The sequence below is a fragment of the Sceloporus occidentalis genome, unplaced genomic scaffold, assembly GCF_023333645.1.
Source record: "Sceloporus occidentalis isolate IW3139 unplaced genomic scaffold, rSceOcc1.0.p SCAF_3, whole genome shotgun sequence".
NCBI classification, from domain to species: domain Eukaryota; kingdom Metazoa; phylum Chordata; class Lepidosauria; order Squamata; family Phrynosomatidae; genus Sceloporus; species Sceloporus occidentalis.
Window position 1 is genome coordinate 68,479,177 of NW_028316983.1, and position 19,407 is coordinate 68,498,583.

The window sequence follows — 19,407 nt, forward strand, 5'->3', positions numbered from 1 at the left end:
TTCTGTTAATGAACATCATAGTGACCAGTGTAATAAAACACCTTCATATTAGCTATGTCCCCTCTTTTTAAGAACAAAGGCTACAGAGGAGCATTTCCTGTTTCTTGTCCTGCAGTTACCTACCAAAGGTACAAGTGATCACCAGTCTGAATATATATCTTATAAGCAGCCTTCAGGCTTTTACTTAAATTTGTTAATACTGGTGCTTTGGAGTGTGCTTTCCTTCAAGTCTCACAGCACTGCATTCTTCTTGTATATTCCAGTTTTTATATTAAAAAAACATCCCAGGTATCTTGTTACTTGAAAATCATATTGCAGCACATTAATGATTTTTTTTTAAAAAAAATAGGGTTCTGATCCTCAAATTTCTGTGTGACTAATACTTATGCTGAAGTGTGACATGCACATGAGCAGAATATCTTAAATTGATTATACTTCCCATATTTTTAGATCCTGGATGATGGGGGAGACCTGACTCATTGGGTTTACAAGAAATATCCAAATGTCTTTAAGAAGATCAGAGGCATTGTAGAAGAGAGTGTGACTGGTGTGCACAGGTAACAGACCCAAAAGGAACCTGAAACTTCTGCATATTATTTGTTTTGCTCATTAAATACTTCTGATAGATTTAGGCTCTTTTCTGTATTTAGTAAGTAGGCCTCCAAAAGCTGTCAAAGTTCTGTTTTAATAATGATGCCACTGTGGGATAATCATTAAGGGCAGGATGGATGAAATAAGGTAATAAAAGAATAGTATAGCTCAGGCAATGTAGAACTAGGATGCTTTTCCCCCTTACTAGTTTACCTCCTTATCTGACAAGCCATGGAAATTGATGGCAGTTCAAAAGTTGATAAGCTGTCCACACAGTAGACTTTCCCCTCTTGCCACATATTGTGTTAATAAAGTGGGAAATAGGTTTTAATTTTCCCCTAACCTTCCCTATAACTGGCCTGTTCTCTTCTTACTTCATTTGCCTTACCTTAGAAACTGCTTAGGCTGTTACCATTCAGTCGTTTCAACTCTCTCATTGACGCCATTAGTATTGCAGTATTAATTGTTTCTTACAAATTCATTCATTGCTAATAAAAAAAAATAAAAAACAAAACAAATTCATCCAGTGCTAAAGTTGCCAGTGACAACAACTTGCAGTATGGTTTGACTGTCATAAGAACCTCACATTTATCAAAGCGGATAGTTGGTCCATGTAGCTTAGTATTGGCTACAGTAACTGACAGCAATCCTCCAGGTCTTTAAATAAGTGTCTTTCTTATGCCAAGGAAAGAAAAGCTTTTGCAGTGATGGAGGTGGAGACATCCTCATGTGGGTTGCTCCCACCTCGTTGCTCCAGTAGGTAGGAAATAGACTTCGAGGGAGATACCAGTGGGGGGAGCATAACTTTGACCTCAAAACTTGCCTCATCTTATACATGAGCTCAATTTATAGTCAAGTATATATGGTATGCTGTACAGTGGAGTTAAAAGGAGAGAAGTGCATGCTGCTGCTCTGTCTCCCACAGCAATTTCGTGTGGTGATAATCATTAATAAATTCAGTAGTGGTGTGAAGCCACTATCTTTTACTTACATTTTTGTCGTGATTATCTCTAAGCATGCTAAGGGCTCTAGTTACATTGAGCATCTTCTAGCCTCACCATTGGTTTCTGTTCTTTTAAAAGTTAGAAGGAATATATGTATCAGAAGCAGATTTTTATTTATTTATTTATTTATTTTGGTGGAAGGGTACACCCATCTTTTATAGGAACAGGCATCACTACTTCTTTTTGAAAACAAGTTGTAAACATTTGTTGTTGGCCCAGGAAGCCAGTAATGCATTACTCTAATGATTCAATTTTAATCTCACTAACTTTCTATTTGAATGATTAAAGAATAATTATTTAATTTTCTTTCCCCTTTTCAGGTTATACCAGTTATCAAAGGCTGGGAAGCTGTGTGTTCCAGCCATGAATGTCAATGATTCTGTCACAAAACAGAAATTTGATAACCTGTACTGTTGCAGAGAGTCAATCTTGGATGGGTGAGTCTGACAGAAAGCTTTGATGGCAGAAAAGAAAAGAAATTTCAAAGCAATCTCCAGCTTCCATTATATATCTTTAGTGCTGTGGAGTTTAAATACATTGTTGTGCTGTCCAGTGATAGCATGTGGCCATACTGCTGTAGAAATCCAGAACACAATGTTAAAATATCATGGACCCAAGCTGTATCGGGATTTTTGGGTCAAAGGGCTTCTGTCACCATAGCTACGTCTCCCAGTGCAGGACCTTGGCCATACATTCTGTTTTAAATACCTCTGCACAACTTTTTGCATGTTTATGTATGTGTGATTGAGAAGAATTAATTGCTAGTTTTTATGCTTCTCTTTTAATTTGTATTCCACTCCATAAATATTCATTTTATTTTCCTTGAAGGTGTATTAGAGGAAGGTTATATATGTGACTTATTTTGATACAGATTTTGCTTATATAGGGTAAAATCAGGAGTTAATTTGGTGTAATTGTTATCTTCAATTTGTATTTGTGTGTGTGTGTGTGTGTGTGTATATGATGTATGTATGTATGTATGTATGTATGTATTCTACTTCATCATCTTAATCTAGCATGGACAACACATGGCCTACAGGCCACATGCACTACTAATACGTTTTGCAGCCTCCAGCCTTACATTTTCAAAATTGTTACTGAGCTACTGATGTGTCTTAGGGCAGTGGCAAAAAAACCTATTTTGCTTTACAAATGAGGTACATAATCCTTGCATATCTTTTTCTCAAAGAAAATGAACTATATACAGCAACAAAAAATTTAAGGAAATTTTTTTTTTGATACTGAATCCCTGAAGTTTAGCAGTACACTGACACAGGAGTGTAGCCTAAGTGGATTTGGATTCAGTGCAGCCCTCATTCCCCCCCAAAGTTGTCCAATCTTGTTCAAATCAGAGACGTTTTTACACCCAGACCCTTAAAATTTGAAAAGAGGAGCTCTTTTTCTTAATATCTTCCTTAATAGTTTGCCTTCATTGTGTATTCCTGCAAGGGAGGACGGTGGAGTGGATGGCCCTTGTGGTCTCTTCCAACTCTGTGATTCTAAATATGTAGCTTGTTGTGTTGTTACCATTTCAAAAAAAGGTCTCTTTTTTTTTCCATAGGCTTAAGCGAACAACTGATGTGATGTTTGGAGGGAAGCAAGTGGTGGTGTGTGGCTATGGTGAGGTGAGTTTCAGGAGTTAATCTAGGAGTTTTCATTAGTGCTTAGCATTCATTATATGCTATATTCATTATCAACTTTTTATTAGTAATAGTCTCTTGCATGTTTAATAGAAGTATTGGGAAGATCTTTTAATAACACAAGATTGAGGATTGCAAGTTATTGGTACCAGCTAGACATCATTAAATGAGTCCTTGATTTCAATTGTATTTCTACAATAAAACGTGGAAAGAATGTGCACATGATACAGCTGGCATTATGTTACAGATTATCCAGAAACATACATAATTTTTTTCTGATTTTCCTCCATTACCAACATTGTATCAGTGGAACCATTTTGAATTCTACACATTAAGGGCTAAACTAGATGCAACAACAACAGTTTTCTCTGTTGAAACATGGAATTACTCCAATATTGTCAATAGATTGAGTTGTGTGGATGGGAAGGCCTTAATGTTTTAATGGCAAAAGAATGTCAGAGTGGAGGATTATCCCTCTGGATCTTCTCTTCATAGCTGAATTTCACTATTGAAGTGACCTTGCCTGGAAAAAGGGCTGAGCAGAGGTACATTCCAATGTTAGGGGAGGGTACTGGCCCTTGGCTGTTTCCTAACCTTTCATAGACTCAGTGATATAAAGCAACAGTGAGAATTGTGTAGCCCATTAAGTTTGCTAGTTTTCCCTGCCCCCATCCAAGTCCTCTATTGCTTGGAGTAAAATAGGCCCCAAAATGGAGAATTGCCTCCATCAGATATCTCTCAGGAGCAATACTCAATTTTAAGGCTGTTTCTCCATCATTACCACCCACACAGAGAGATACCGTTGGGACCTAAAATGGCCTTTTTTTCAAAACTGGAACTGTCTGATTGGTTCCAGATTTGAAAAAACAAATGAGTGAATGAGGATCACAGGTATTAGGTAGATTAAGTAGAAAATGGGGTGAGTGCCTTTTGCAGCTCTTTGTCCCTAACATGTTAAAGCAGTAGTTTTAATTTAACTACTTTACTTGCTTTTTTCCTAGTTTGGCATAAAATGAGCCAATACAGAAAGATATCTTACCACATGATAGGATTTTCTACTGTATGATTACTTTATTGTTTTATTGGAAACATAGTGTATATTTTTATGCTGTGTATACTTACGTGATAAAAAGTGCTGACTTTTCCAGGTAGTAAGCCTTTATTACACAGTTGAAGGCTTCTCACTATTATAGGGCCAGGGGATAAAGGTGGGATCCCCAAAACCCCTTATTAGAGTTTGTTGTTGTTGTTGTTGCTGTTGTTTTATGTAAACTGGTGTTTCTGTTGGTTTAAACCAATTATTTTTCATTGATGTTTTAATGAAAAAATGAATTCGGCTTATATTAATACTGTGAAAATTATTTTATGTATTAGAAAGCTTGATCAATCATGTTTTAATACTTTCTGACATTAACAGTCCAAAGTTTTTAGGCTTTGATATGATTTACATCTTTCAATAAAACTTTGGAAGTATATTGACAAGTCAGTAGCCTATATACCATGCGCCCTTGTTTTATGTGGGGGATCTGTTCCGGACCCCCACACGTAAAACAAAAAGTGCATATGCTCAAGTCCCATTACAAGTAATGGGGCTTGTGCTCGTGGCGGGCACAGTGTACAAGTATAGGACTACACCAGTATAAGACTAAATCAGAAAATTAAAATGCATTTCAAATGGTATGGCCACTATGTCTAATAATAATTGTTCTTTTAAAATGTGTTCTTTTGAAGCAAGTTGTTTTGGTTGAACTTATGATAACTGAAAGATTTCTTTCTGAATGGCATTTCTTGCACTATAAAATAAAGTGGTTAATAAAAAAACCACTGACGTTGGATACTAATCTAACAATGAACAACTCTCAATAAACAGTTAATGTTAAAATGTTTAAATTTAGATAGTCGTTGTTCCAGTAAGAGGTTGGAAAATAGCCAGACTATACATGCACACATACATACACACACTCTGTGTGTGTGTGTGTGGGGGGGGGGGGTTAAAGTCATTTTAAGTAACTCAAGTCATTAACCAACCCTTCTGTATTAATAAGCCATTGTTTGTAATTATAAGCAAGGAAGGTATTTTCCTGAGTGACTGTTCCATGGCTAGAGATTTGTTATTTTAAGAAATCTCTTGACTAGTGTTGGTGTGGGTAAAGTACACGAAGTAGCTTGAGTTTGGAGGAAGATGCTTTACCATGAAACCATACTGTGATACTACTTATATCAGGCTTTATGGGATGAGTGCATGTGATTAATTTGGACTGCAGTATGTAAAGTGAAATAAGGAGGTCCTCAATTTTTAAAAAAATAAAAATTTCATTCTTTTTCACTGACATGTGGAAAACACAGTGGATAATCACATTGAAATAAATACCTTTAAAATCATAAGTATTTGGAAACTAGAGAAGATTTGACAGTTAGTTCTGCTCCTAATCTCAAAAGTTAAGTCATAAAAGACAAAACCAGGAGATACTGATAACAATACAGCAATGAATGGAGAGACAGACTTTATGTCTTCACCTCCTAATAACAGACAGTAAACAACTACAAAACAAATTACCACCAACCATATTACTGCAGTGCAGGGGACATAGAAGTAAACTTTCTAACACTTTCACCTAATTTGGTTATTTGTCATCACCTATGCTATCCTTTGTCCATCAATGAATAAGCATGGTATGTTTGAACTTTTCCACAGAAATGTCAGGTTATAGTTCATGGATCCACTATGTACAACTTTGTGTGTATATATCTGCCAGTGACTTTATGCATCAGAAGAGAGTTTAGACCCACAGTTTATGCCGTAATAAATATGTTCTTTTGCCTTTGTTTTGGTTTTGTGACTTGTGCAGGTTGGAAAAGGATGCTGTGCAGCTCTGAAGGCCCTGGGAGCCATAGTTTACATTACAGAGATTGATCCCATCTGTGCTCTTCAAGCTTGGTAAGAAATGAACTGCTACCCAAACTCTAACAATATAAGATAATCCACACTAGAAGGTATACATCTTCAGGGGATCTTCCATCTCATGTTTGTTGTTAACTGCCCTTTTCCGATCTGACTCATGGCAACCTTGTGGATGAGACGGTTCTAAGCCCCCCTGCTCTGCTTAGGTTCTGCAGATTCATGCCTGTGATTTCTCTGATTGAGTCTATCAATCCTCTTTCTGCTGCCCTCTACCTTCACTAGCATTATTGTTTTTTCTAGTTAGTCATGACTTCTCATGATGTGACGAATGTAAGGCAGACTCAGTTTCATCATCCTGGCTTCCAGGGAGAGTTCAGGCTTGATCTGATCCAAAACCCATTTGTTTGTCTTTTTGGATTTCCACAGTATCCTGAGTACTCTTCTCAGCACCACATGTCAAATTAGTTTTTCTTTCTGTTGGCTTTCTTCACTATCCAGCTCTCACATCCGTACAATGGCTTGGACAAGTCAAACTTCAGTGCTTAGTTGTATATCCTTGCACTTTAAAATCCATGGCTGCCATTCCTATTCCTAGTCTTATTGTTGTTGTTTTTTACTATGGTCTCCATTCTGATCAATGTTTGAACCAAGGTACAGGAAGTCTTTATCTGAATTTCTTCATTATCTAGCTTGCATTTCTGTATATCCTCTGTGGTCATTATTTTTGTTGTCTTTATGTTCAATAGTAAGCCTGCCCTTGCACTTTTTTCCTTGATTGTTCCAAGTCTTTGATACTTTTCACTAAAAGTATGTGTCATCTGCATATCTTAGATTATTAATGTTCATTCCTTTTATCTTCAGTCCTCCTTCTGAGTCTAAGCCTACTCTTCTTACAATATTTTATGTATACAAGTTGAACAAATAGGCTGATAGAATGCATCCCTTGCCTGACCCCTTTGCCAATTGGGAACCATTCTGTTTCTCCATATTCTCTTCTAACAGTGACATCTTGTCCTTAAGTATAGTTTTCTCATCAGGATATCAAATGTGGCATTCCCATGTCTTTAAGAGGGTTCCATATGGACATTATATTCTCCATGAAGGTCTTTATAAATATGTCACCTACATGCTCCTTACCTAAGAGCACTCACCTCATGAATTTTTGATTTCTCTGTTGCCACGTCTGCTGCTTAACAGCAATGTCTTATCTATATATAGACTCATTTGTCAATATATGAAAAAAAATAGATAAGATCAGTGGATTTCTTGGGAACATCCTCTGATAATGTTCTCCCCCCCCCCCTTTATTTGTTGATTTTAAACCCAATAATGCCATATAACTTATATAATAAAATCATTACTAAATTTTTCCTTTTTTACTCCACAAACATTTCAATGGTTATGATAGATATTTTGGTACCTAATACCTATAATGTGGGATATCTTATTAATAGTTTCTCTCACTTCTTTGTACTCCTTTACACCTTTGACATTCTCAGTCCAACCAGATCATTTCATTTATTTGACTATTATATTTTCCTTTTCTCTCCCTTAAAAATAATAGATATTTTGGCTTGTTACAGACTGCCAAAATAAAGCTGCTTCGGATCTCTTTGGAGGTATGCTATTTAAATGATGCATGGGTCCTAAGAGTCCAGAGGTCGTACCAAAGCCACACTCCATTCCTAAGCACTGGAGTACAGCTTTGGTGCAGCTTCCGGATACTTAGGATGCATGCATCATTTAAATAGCATACCTCCAAAGAGATCCGAAGCAGCTTTATTTTGGCAGTCTGTAACAGGCCTTTGTGACTATTTTTGTCCCAATACTATTACAGTGTGTGCAGGTCATAAATTTTTTTTAGTCTAAATTTATCTAAATTCAGTCCCATTTATCTTAAGTTAAAAGTTAACTATCTTTATTAAATTGGAGGTTTCTCCCCATCATACTATTTATCTCTTGAACATTTTCTAACCAAAATCTTTGTATATAGGGGAACTCTCACCATATATGAACATATTGTCCCCACTTGCCCATATTCATGCCAATAATTTGGGGAATGTTTTTTTTTTATTTATCATTGCAATCTGATGTGGAGTTTTATACCACTTGCTAATTAACTTTTATTGTTGTGTTCTAACCTTTGTCTTTGATTTTAGTTATCTAGGAGATCCAAAGTGTTATGTCTTCTATATTTATCTTCAAATCCTTCTTCCATATTCCAGTCAAGCCTTCCTTTATTAAAAATTATTTCTCCAAAATTAACTTGTATACCCTTCCTATTATGCCCCTTTCTCCCCTTATTCTTCTTTTTATTAAATCCTCAAAATGTGACATATCATTACCTTTTTTTCTTGTAAGATTCTTCCTATTGCCATTAAATGGAGCCATTATTTCTTGCTAATTAATTGAGTTAATTTTTCAATCCCAATTGGTTTCCCTCTTTCTTCAAATAAATCACCTGTAATTCTATATTTTATCGTTTTATTTCTTTGATCTATCTTCCTAATTCTTGAATTCCACTTTTATTTAAACATTCTATTGCATAACATTTTAAATTTTCTATTTTTATTCTGTTATACCATATATGTAGGCTTGATTGATAGGGTCTCATCTTCACACCCATGGTCTTCTTACTCATTGGTTTCATTTGAAGTGTGTGTGTGTAATCCATGTTATTCACATATTTTTTTCAGTTCTAACCCACCTTTTTTCTGCATATTCAAAATCTAATATATAAAATATCTGGGATGCTTCAAAATATAATTCCAAAAATGGGACTTCCTGACCTCCTTTTTCTTGATGGAAGTAAACTAATATTTTAATACTCTAAATTTTTTATTTCCTGTAATTCAGTCTTTAATACTCTTATCCCATTGTCTAATTACCCTTGATGTTGTTTGAAAAAGGTATAATAATTTTCAGATCAACTTCATTTTAAGTACTGTTATTCTAGTGAAGAGCAGTCAGCCTTTAGTAGCTGTGGGGGTTCTGTTCCAGATTCCCCTGTGGATTAAAAAAAAACTGTGGGACCTCAAGTCCTGTGGTTTTCAATGTTCCTTCTTGTCCCTGCACAGTCACAAGCAGCCATTTGGGGTAATGGGCTTGCCGTCCACAGATGCTTAAATCCAAGGGTGGCAAACCAAGAGCTGGGATGGGTGGGTGGCCTGTATTCCATTTTTATACAACCACTTTGATATCTATTTATCCACCCCCCCAAAAAAAGCCTGATTATAATTACCTTGTATCATATTATTTGCATTAGTCATTATATGTACTGCCAGATATTTCATTTTCTTAACTCCTAATTACAGTTTATTACAATCTGCATTATCTTTTGTTCCTGCCATTTGGTATTGCAAAAGATTATTTCTGATTTTTGAATATTAATTTTAAGTCCTGATACCTTTTCAAACTTTTGCACTATTCCAGTTAGTTTTTTTAATGTATTGGTAAGGTTGTGTCCTTTGTCCTGCATAATATTCACCTCTCTATTCCATTGTTATTTTGGAAGGATGCCAAAGATATAAGGAAATAGGTGGACATCATTTCTGTTTTCCATGTCTACTGAGCATAGGAAGAGTTTCAGTATACAGTACTGCGGTTTTTGTTGACTTCACATGAAATCAGCTGTTCTGGACTAGTTCAACAGCTTATCTTTCTTCTGCTGTTGCTATTTTAGGCAATGTCAGTGTTTTCAATAATACCTATAAAGAGGATGCCCATGTAGGGAATGGGTTAAAAAGGTGTGAGGTTGTTGGAGTATATATCTATTGGAAATATCAAAATGCTTGAACACTGAGTAAATCATAAAGCATTGCTCCCTGGTTCTTCCTTTTTCTAAATGCAGTTAAGCAGTTGCTGTTTATAATAGAATCATAGAATTGGAAGAAACCACAATGGCCATATCAAAGCATTCCTGACAAATGGCCATCCTGCCTCTGTTTAAAGACCTCCAAGGAAGGCAACCCCACCATACTACACTCTTACTGTCAGGAAGATCCTCCTAATGTTGAGGTAGAATCTCTGCTCCTAGAGCTTGCATCCATTGTTCCATGTTCTAGTCTCTGGAGCAGCAGAAAACAAGCTTGCTCCATCCTCAGTATGACACCCCTTTCAAATACATAAACAGGGCTATTATATCATCCCGTAAGCATCTCTTCTCCAGGCTAAACATACCCAGCTCCCGAAGTTTTTCCTCATAAGGCATGATTTCCAGACTCTTCATCATTTTGGTCGCCCTCCACACTCCAATTTGTCAACATCCTTTTTGAATTATGGTGTCCAGAACTGGACATAGTATTCCAGATGAGGCCTGACCAAAGCAGAATAGAGTGGCACTGTTACTTCCCTTGACCTAGACACTACACCTCTATTGATGCAACCTAAAATTGCATTGGCCTTTTTAGCTGCCGCATCACACTCATGTTCAACTGTGATCTAGATCCTTTTCACACATTGTCTCCTTAAGCCAGGTGTCTCCCATCATAACAGTATAAGAGTAGCATTTTTAACAGTGTGAAGAAGAGATCCAGTTATCATACTGAAACCTAACAAATTGTTTGTGGATTATTTAACTTTTAATTCAGCAAGAGGAAAATATCCATGAATTACATCTTGCTTCAAAAAGTTGCACCTAATAGCTTCCCAAAGCTCAGCCTCCACCTCTTCGGAAAATGTATTGGTGAAACCAGGCATCATCAAATTATTCATGAAACTGCATTACAGAAGCATTGTTTTCTTCTATGAAGTTGCTTGGGAATATTTTTTCAAACCCCTGCCGAAATGTTGCAGTAGATTGTCTAAACTGATCATATGTTGAGGAATCCATTTTAAATGGTCAGATCAGTACTTTGATTTTGCATTGTTGTGGTCAGTGTCCTTTTACTGTCTTGTTTTCTCTTTGGCAGCATGGATGGATTTCGGGTAGTGAAGCTCAGTGAAGTCATTCGCCAGGTGGATGTAGTTATAACTTGTACAGGTAAAAAAATTTAAGGTGTGTGTTTGGAAAGGGTGCCTTCAAGCATATGGTTATACTGTATCTCCCCTACTGAAATTCATCTAGTTCAGTGGCTCCTAATCTTTGGTCCTCCGTTTGTTTTAGACTTCAGTTCCCAAAATCACCACCCAACTTGGCCAACAGGCAGGAATTATGGATGTTGAAGTCCAAATCATCTGGAGGACCACAGGGGACATCTGTTCTAGTTCTGCCTTTCTGTTTGTTTCCAAGAAGTACTACTTCCATTTGATATGAAAACATTTCCCCATTCAAATTTTAAATGTTAAGGTAGACTAGAAAATTTCTGCAGATACATAAGAAGTATATGGAATATACATCTTTGACCAATGATCTGTTCTGTATGCAGTTTGGGAATTAATACTTTAACCATAGACAAGGAGTAGCTAAGAATTCAAAATCTTTCCCCAACTTGCTTTAGCTGTCTCTTTTTCACTTTAGGAAACAAGAATGTTGTGACTAGGGAGCACTTGGACCGAATGAAGAATAGCTGCATTGTATGTAATATGGGCCATTCTAACACTGAAATTGATGTGGTGAGTATCTATTAATTTTAATTCTTCTTTCAGTCCACTTCACAAAGTCTAGTTCTTGACCCAAGGCTTCATCTCTCCCCTCTCAGGCTAGTCTTCGTACACCAGAGCTTACCTGGGAGCGTGTACGTTCTCAAGTGGATCATGTAATCTGGCCTGACGGCAAGCGAGTTGTTCTCCTAGCTGAGGTATGTCTGGGAAAGCCCAAACAGAAGCTTCTGTTGGAGACATTATAAAGAGTTGTTTATCTGCTTTTTTGTTGCGAAGGAATTGAAACATAATAGGATGGACATCTAAATACATACCATGCAAGCAAGGGGAGGTTGTGGTGCTAGAAGGACAGTGAGGATCTAGAGCAGGAAAACGAGATTGCCTTCTGTACCTCAGAACTATCCGGCTTGTGTAGAAACCCAAATATAATAAGACAAAAGTGTATATAGAGGCCTCAAAGGTTCTGCTAAAAATATTTTAATTCCCCACATAGCTAGATGGTGCCTTTGATTTTGGATTCAGTACAGCTCTAATCATCTGAAGTATGCATCAGAAAGAGAAATAGCTGCCTTCATCTAGGAATATCTAGGTTGTTTGTCTTGGACAGGAAACACATTGTTCTTGGTCCAGACTATGTATGCATATTCAAAGTCTGCAGGAGTGTAAATGAATTGGCCTACAAACATGGCTTATGGCATATATAGGCCTATCCTGGATCTCTTTGTAGGTAGGCGCTTGCTTGTTAAAGTAAATGGAACCTGTAATATTTTTCAGAAGTTTGATGGTTCTTTTTGTGTCTGCCATATTGTTAATTTCTCAGACTATCTTCATGTTTTCTATTTGGTCCTGTTGCTTTAGGGACGACTTCTCAATCTGAGCTGTTCAACTGTTCCTACCTTTGTTCTGTCTATCACAGCTACCACCCAGGTATTTCATTGTGGAATATTTTTTCTGCATGTCTTCCTGATTTTCCCTATGCTGTAGTTATAGCGTGCTTGGAGTGTATATCTTCATCTAAACTCTAGGAAAGCCACTTTAGAAAACGTTTGAACTGTGCTTTTTCTGTCATTTTAGATCTTTATACTGATGCATGGTATTGAAAATGATTGCATCTACAGCATTAGTGTAACTTTGAAAACATAAGGCCCTCCAGATATTGCAGGACTGCGGCTCCCATCAGTGTTCATAGTAAAGGGTTGTTGGAGTTGTGGGCCATATTTGGAGTGCTTTATTTTGCTGACCTCTGCTGTACAGCCTGTAAACATGCATATTTATTCTGCAATTGTTGTCCCTATTGTTTATTCCCCACTTTTTCCCAGTTTAGGACTCAAGGCATCTTACCAGTGTTAAAACAAACATAGTTAAAAATTAACAGTATGCAAAAGTTAAAGAACAAACTATCACAAAATCTGAAACCAGTTAAAATAAATTATGACAACAACAGATAAAAGTCCAGCATATTATACAAGGCCTTTCCTCCTGAAAAATCAATTCTCAAAGGCCTATCAGAATAAAAAGTGCTTTACCTCCTTGCAGAAAGATAGTAAGAAAAGTGCCAGTCTAAGCACCCTCTAGGTCTAGCATCTCTCTAGGAAGGGACTTCCAGAGACTTCTCCATGTTCCCATCAAATGTCCCCTTGGGGGTGACATCAGATAATTTTCCTACAAATCCAAAGCTCTCAGGATGCCAGACTTTTTTCTCAGTAAACCTAAAAACAAATATTTAAAAATGATGCCTCACTTACTCATAATATCCATATTGGCAATTTTAAATATAACATAACTATTTTGATACCTGTTTGTCACATTCATACAAGGGAGGTTGCCCTTTCTCCTCAATGAAATGACATTATGAACCTTAGTTTGTTTAGGTGCTAGGATGTACCCTAAATAATAATGGAGCATTTTTCCATTCCTTATCTTTGTTCAAATTGAACAAGCACAGAAATACCAGTCAGTATCCATTTCACCAAGTTGCTATATTCTGAACCAACAAACCCACCCTGCAATTTCATAACCTTTTCAAAAATAAGTTTATATCAGAACCAAGAATCATACAGCCCTCCACATATCATTGCAGGGAAATTCCTAGCATTCATCATCATTGGATATGCTGGCTGCGGTTGCTGAGATTTGCAGCTCAACAGCATCTGGCAGGTCATGTGATTTCCACCTCCAGTTGAGATTCTCAATGCTTTTATCAACTTCCCTTTAAAAACTGAAGATCACCACTACTAAATTCAAGGTCTAATGAACCTGTGTTGATTATAAGTTAGCAGATTTGACTCAAAGGAATGTCAAAACCACAATAATGGTGTTTCAAAGTGTGTTGGAAACAGTGGATGAAGTTTGCAGCTGTTACTTTCTCATTTCTCCGATTTTCACAGGCTCTGGCTTTGATTGAGCTTTATAATGCTCCTGAGGGACGATATAAACAAGATGTGTACTTGCTGCCTAAAAAAATGGGTGAGCAAATTAAATGTTAAAATCCTTGGTTGTTTTGTGAGAATTAGACTACTTGGAGCACAAGGAATAATGCTTCGTCGTATGTTTGTGCAGGACAGCCAAGTTTTGAGAACACAAAAGGACTTTGGATAGGTTTTTTATACTGGATTTTGTGTACTGTCTACCCATTTTATGCATGGCCTCTGAAGGCCACTGGAGTTTAGATATACTTATGTAACCACTTCCTGTATTGGGAAACAGTTCTGTCAGTTTGATCTGTTTCATTTTATTACTGTGAATGTAAACTTGAGGATAGAGGCCTGAAATAACTCACCTTGGAAATCACATCATCAAAAGATGGGATACAAACCTAAAAATAGATGCATGCCAAGCATCTGGATACTTAAACATTTATTTTAAGTCTTTACAGATAGAACGCTCTCTTATACAGAGGTTTCAAGCATTATCCTGAGGAATGAACATGATCATTCTGTTTACAGTTTTCAGAGGGACCTATTTTTTTTTTTATTTATTTATTTTTTTTGTGATGTTTCTGCCTACCAGTACATTGATGGGATGTCTTTAATATGAAGAAAACATGAGGCAAAAGCATTTCCTGTGCCCCCTGGCAAGAACTGTAAAATGAAAAGTTATTTTCAGTATTGGGTCAAGGCTATGCAAATTTTTAGGTTGTAACTTCTCACCAGTGACTTCAGGTAAGAATATTTAGAAAGGAAAAAGTTCCATGTCTGGATGGAGCAAAACACATAGCTAAGAAAAATGTTTAACTTTGCTATGCTAGCCCTTTTCCCTAACTGTTCATATAACTAGCCACAGTCCTGCATATCTCAGCATAGCATGTTAGTTTCACATATAGAACTATGCTACCCTGAGCCATTTAAATATAATAAATAATAATAAAACTTTTATTTGTATACTGCCTTTCCTCCAGATCAAAGCGGTTCACATATCATAGCTATAACATATTACAATACAATGGAGTACAATACATCAAAATTTCATACAAGTTAAAAACCTTAAAAACAATATATCAAACAGTCACGCTATCAGTTTTGGCTAGGCATCCTGATCTTCTTGGGGTGTTATATCGCTAAATAGAGTTGGAAGGATATGCCAACTGAAAAAGATGGGTTTTCAGTGCCTTTTTAAAGGCTTCCAATGTGGGACTGAGTCTGATCTCTTCCGGGAGTGCATTCCAATAGGATGGAGCTATTGCCGTGTAGGCTCTCTGGTGAGTTGATGTCAATCTCACTCTGGGGTGTTCGAGTAAATATTTCCCCATTGTTCTGAGAATGCGGGGCCGATTATGTAGGGAGAGGTGTTCCTTCAAGTAACTCAGGCCCAAGCCATATAGGGCTTTATAGGTAATGACCAACACTTTGTATTTACCACCACCTGGACCTACCAAGGAACCTGTGAAGCTTCTCCCATGGCCATTATATACTTAGTGGGGAGGGGGAAGATCACAGAAGCATCTGGCTGTGTCCCTGTATCCAGAGGCAAAGCACTTCATCATCTGCTGGGATCCTCAGAAAGTCTTAGCAGCTGATGTAATCATTTCACATCTGGCTATAAGGACATAGCCAGACAAATCTTCAGTTCTGCCCTCCACCAAGCATTGAATGGCCAACAGCAGAGGCACTTTGGAAACTCTCTGGTAGGTCAGGAGAGGCTGTTGTAAGGTATATACCACTAACAGGATCCCTATCAAAATCTATTATTTATCCTATGATAGAACTCAAAGCTAGCTTTATATTGTGCCTACTATTGATGGAGATGGCTTTCAGCATTATCTAAATCTGATCAGTGTAAACAGGGGTGTTTATTAGCTAAACAAGTATCTGTCTTTTTTGCTCTTCCTAGATGAATATGTTGCCAGCTTGCACCTGCCTTCATTTGATGCTCATCTGACAGAACTATCAGATGATCAAGCGAAATATCTGGGACTCAATAAAAACGGGCCCTTCAAACCAAACTATTATAGGTAACCATCTCCATGAGAGAAAATGGGAAACAACTAAAAACATGTGTCTATAATTTAGCTAAAACAGGATGGCATGTATTTCTTTGTAGTCTTGTCAGTAATCTCTTGTGATAGATTTGGATGCAAAAATTCAAGTTCAAAGACCTGCTCAGTCCTTCTGAAATGAACAAGGGAAATATTTGACAACTGCCATTGTAACCTACTGGATAAGATGATAGTTAGGCTATTCTGAGCACCTAGTGGAAAGGCTGAGAAACAAAAATAACAGAAAGATAGTGTCTTAAATGAAAATACTGTATACAGTCGCCCCTCCTTTCTCGTGGACTTGAGGTCCACAGTCTTGAATATTCACGGAGGGATGTCCTCCATCATTTTCAATGGGGCACCCCCCCTGCAGCACGTGTCCTGTGTGCGCTTGCAGGCACGCACCCCATTCAAGCCTATGGGGCTTGAATATAGGCGAGTCTCCATTTTTGCAGGGATGTGTGTCCCCGGAACAGATCCCTTGTGAAAATAGAAGGCTGATTGTACTTCTGAATGAAATGTCTGCTGTCAGTTGGTATTTGGCATTATACACTGAATAAAAGAAGTGGGCTGGCAGAGGCAGCAGTCTCTGTTGCCTGAAGTAGGAGTGCCTGCAGTCAACGGTGTGTCTTGGTGGGGTTCACAGTGCTTAACAGTGGCTTTCTATCTGCTTTTCTATAGGTACTGATGGACCATAATCCTGAAGGACCAGACTACGTAATCTACACAAGAGCTTTAGCAAGAATATTTTTAAAGAACATATTTTGTGTTAGTTCTAAAATGTTTTTTCTTTTATTCATGTGATTTTATTGTCTGCTCTCATTCTTTTAATATTCTCAGTCTTTTTGTCTGATATTGCAGACAACCTGGGATTTCCCTGCTGCATCACCCCTAAAATTATTGTGGTTTCAGCTCCTAGCTCTGCTACTATGGAGTGGATTCCCTTTGGTGATGTGTCACATTCATTTCCTGTGGTGATTTTATTTTTTTTAATTTAAAACTTTCCAGGGCACCTTAGTTGCAGTTGGCAGATCTGCAAAATATTGAGAGTACTATTTTTTTTCCTGTGGAATTATTTGCAAATTCTAAATTGCCTTAATGAGCCCCAGTTCATTAGCTGCCAGATTAGTGCTCCTTTTCCTGTATGGAAACAGAGTTGACACCTTATGGCCAGTTAGGTTATAGGTGTATATTCAGCAAATGCCTAATCCCTGATCCTAACTGTGTTACATTGAGAAAAGTCCTATTGATTTCAGTGGGACAATCTCAAATATTGTTTATAATCCATTACACTATTTTTCCTACATGAAACATGTAGCTGCATGCTTGGGTTCACTAAGCCAGGGTGAGACTGATGTAGCCCTCCAGATGTTGTATTGAAATTCCCAGCATTCCTCACCACTGGCTTTGTTGGCTAGAACCACTGGAATTTTTAGTCCAAGTACACCTGGAGAACCACATAATTCCTCACCCTGTAATAAATCTAGCTAGATTTTATCTTTCTAAGTTGCTAGGTGCTAATATGAATTGAAATGGATATTGCCTATCCACTATCTTCATCACTCCATAGTTCCTAGATTTTAAGGGGGGGAGGTTTCTTGCTTCTTTAAGTGAAGACATCCTAAAACCATAGTTAAAGTGAACTAGGTGAGAATTTCTTTTGCTTCTAGTTTGTAGATGTTTTAAGACAGAAGATTTCAGTTAATGTATTGCAGAATTCTTAGGGGCCACTAAGAACCAGATCAGCCCTTTTGAGCTGAAATATCTCTTGTATTTTATTCCTTCATTTGCACAGTACAGGAGATGCTTGAATGATGTAGCAGCTTAGCTTCTCAAATCTCAAAGGAATTATTCATGATGTCAAACACTTTCCTCCATCTTCAGGCTCCATTTGTAGCAAATGAATATTGAAGGTGGACTCCCATCCCATTGGCACTGCTATTTTAAGTGCTCTGTTGTTTTGTCTTATTTCAGTTAGGCTAGAATATCCAGTTAACATATGAGATTACAGTGCAGCCCAGTTTATATTTTAGTGCCATGAAAATGAGGGGAAGCTTCAGCATGGGTGAGGAAGAGATATATTAAGCTAAAGGTAATTCAGGCAAATATTGCCTGGGTCTGATCACTTCAGACTTGTGTTGAAGTCTCAAGGGGCAGTGACAAAAAGCCAGAAACTACTGTGAATCATAGTGAACACATGACCAACCTTGAACTTTCTGCCTTTTTATGTAACCTTTGCAGAAGACATGATGTAAATACAGAAGATGACATTCCTAATTCCATCTTCATAAAATCTGTCCTACTATTCTATTATGTAGGTTGTTACCCTTCCTGGTAGCCCTTCACTAGGGAAAATAAATTAGCTGTGATGAGGAGCCCGAGCCACCAAACCTTAGCACAAGCATCATAATTCTCTGATCCCAAAAAGACCTTTCTGTGGTATCTTTTGTATCAGGTGGGTGTTTGGTTTCTCTTTGTCAGATACACGGAGACAACCAAGCCTTGCAAAATGGTGCTGGCCATTGACTGACTTGAATCCCTGGAATTCCCTATGCCTCTAGTAACTTGTATCCATCCCATTTTCCAGAATCTGGTTTTAGGTTTGACCAGCCCTAATAGATGCTGTTCTTTCAACCTGATAAAATATCTCATGCACTCTTCACATTTCCCAGTTCTGTCACCACATGTTCTGATCCTAAAATTGGCTTGGGTCCTTCTAAGCCAAGGAGAGTGCATTTCCAAAACTTCTCCATGAAACTCAGGAGGACCTCCTCATTCCATTTGTCTGCCTCTGTGCTGCAGTTTCAATAGATAACTTAGCTAAGGGCTCCATCTCTGTATAAGCCATGGAATAAATTCTCATGCCTGGCAACACCTCAGTTTGGTTGGAGGGAGCATGTTATAGCATCAACCCAGGTGGGAATAGGTTTATTTTGTATATGAATGATTTTTAATGAATGCAATATTAATTCTTGCAGATGAGCAATAAATCATTACGCAAAGTCTAAATAAAATGATTAGAAAATTACCTCTGCCTGGAGGTTTCTTTTCTTCTGGATGAACAGCCAGATATAGCAATTTCTAAGGAACTGGGAAACAAGCTGTCTGACAATTTCAATGGTAGATCTCAGGTTTTTCATTTATATTGCTCCAATCAGAGTAAAGGGTGTGAAACAGAAGCTTCAAAGCACATGGAAGAGCATGTGCTTCTCCAAGACTTCACAAGTTGATTTCCATTTTGCAAAAATTAGGTGC

General features: G+C 37.4%; 1 protein-coding gene across 1 annotated transcript in view; it reads left to right on the top strand.

Annotated features, from left to right (window-relative positions):
- The window catches only part of AHCYL1 (adenosylhomocysteinase like 1), a 72,579-nt gene extending 53,399 nt beyond the window's left edge, over positions 1-19,180 (top strand). Inside the window, exons 7-17 of the mRNA XM_089514869.1 lie at positions 451-557; positions 1,916-2,032; positions 3,157-3,220; positions 6,085-6,173; positions 11,048-11,118; positions 11,596-11,690; positions 11,777-11,875; positions 12,537-12,605; positions 14,066-14,144; positions 16,008-16,128; positions 16,834-19,180. Coding sequence (XP_089370995.1) covers positions 451-557; positions 1,916-2,032; positions 3,157-3,220; positions 6,085-6,173; positions 11,048-11,118; positions 11,596-11,690; positions 11,777-11,875; positions 12,537-12,605; positions 14,066-14,144; positions 16,008-16,128; positions 16,834-16,840 — 918 coding nt within the window. The 3' untranslated portion in view covers positions 16,841-19,180. The remainder of the gene's footprint in view (positions 1-450; positions 558-1,915; positions 2,033-3,156; positions 3,221-6,084; positions 6,174-11,047; positions 11,119-11,595; positions 11,691-11,776; positions 11,876-12,536; positions 12,606-14,065; positions 14,145-16,007; positions 16,129-16,833) is intronic.
- Positions 19,181-19,407: the final 227 nt, after the last annotated feature.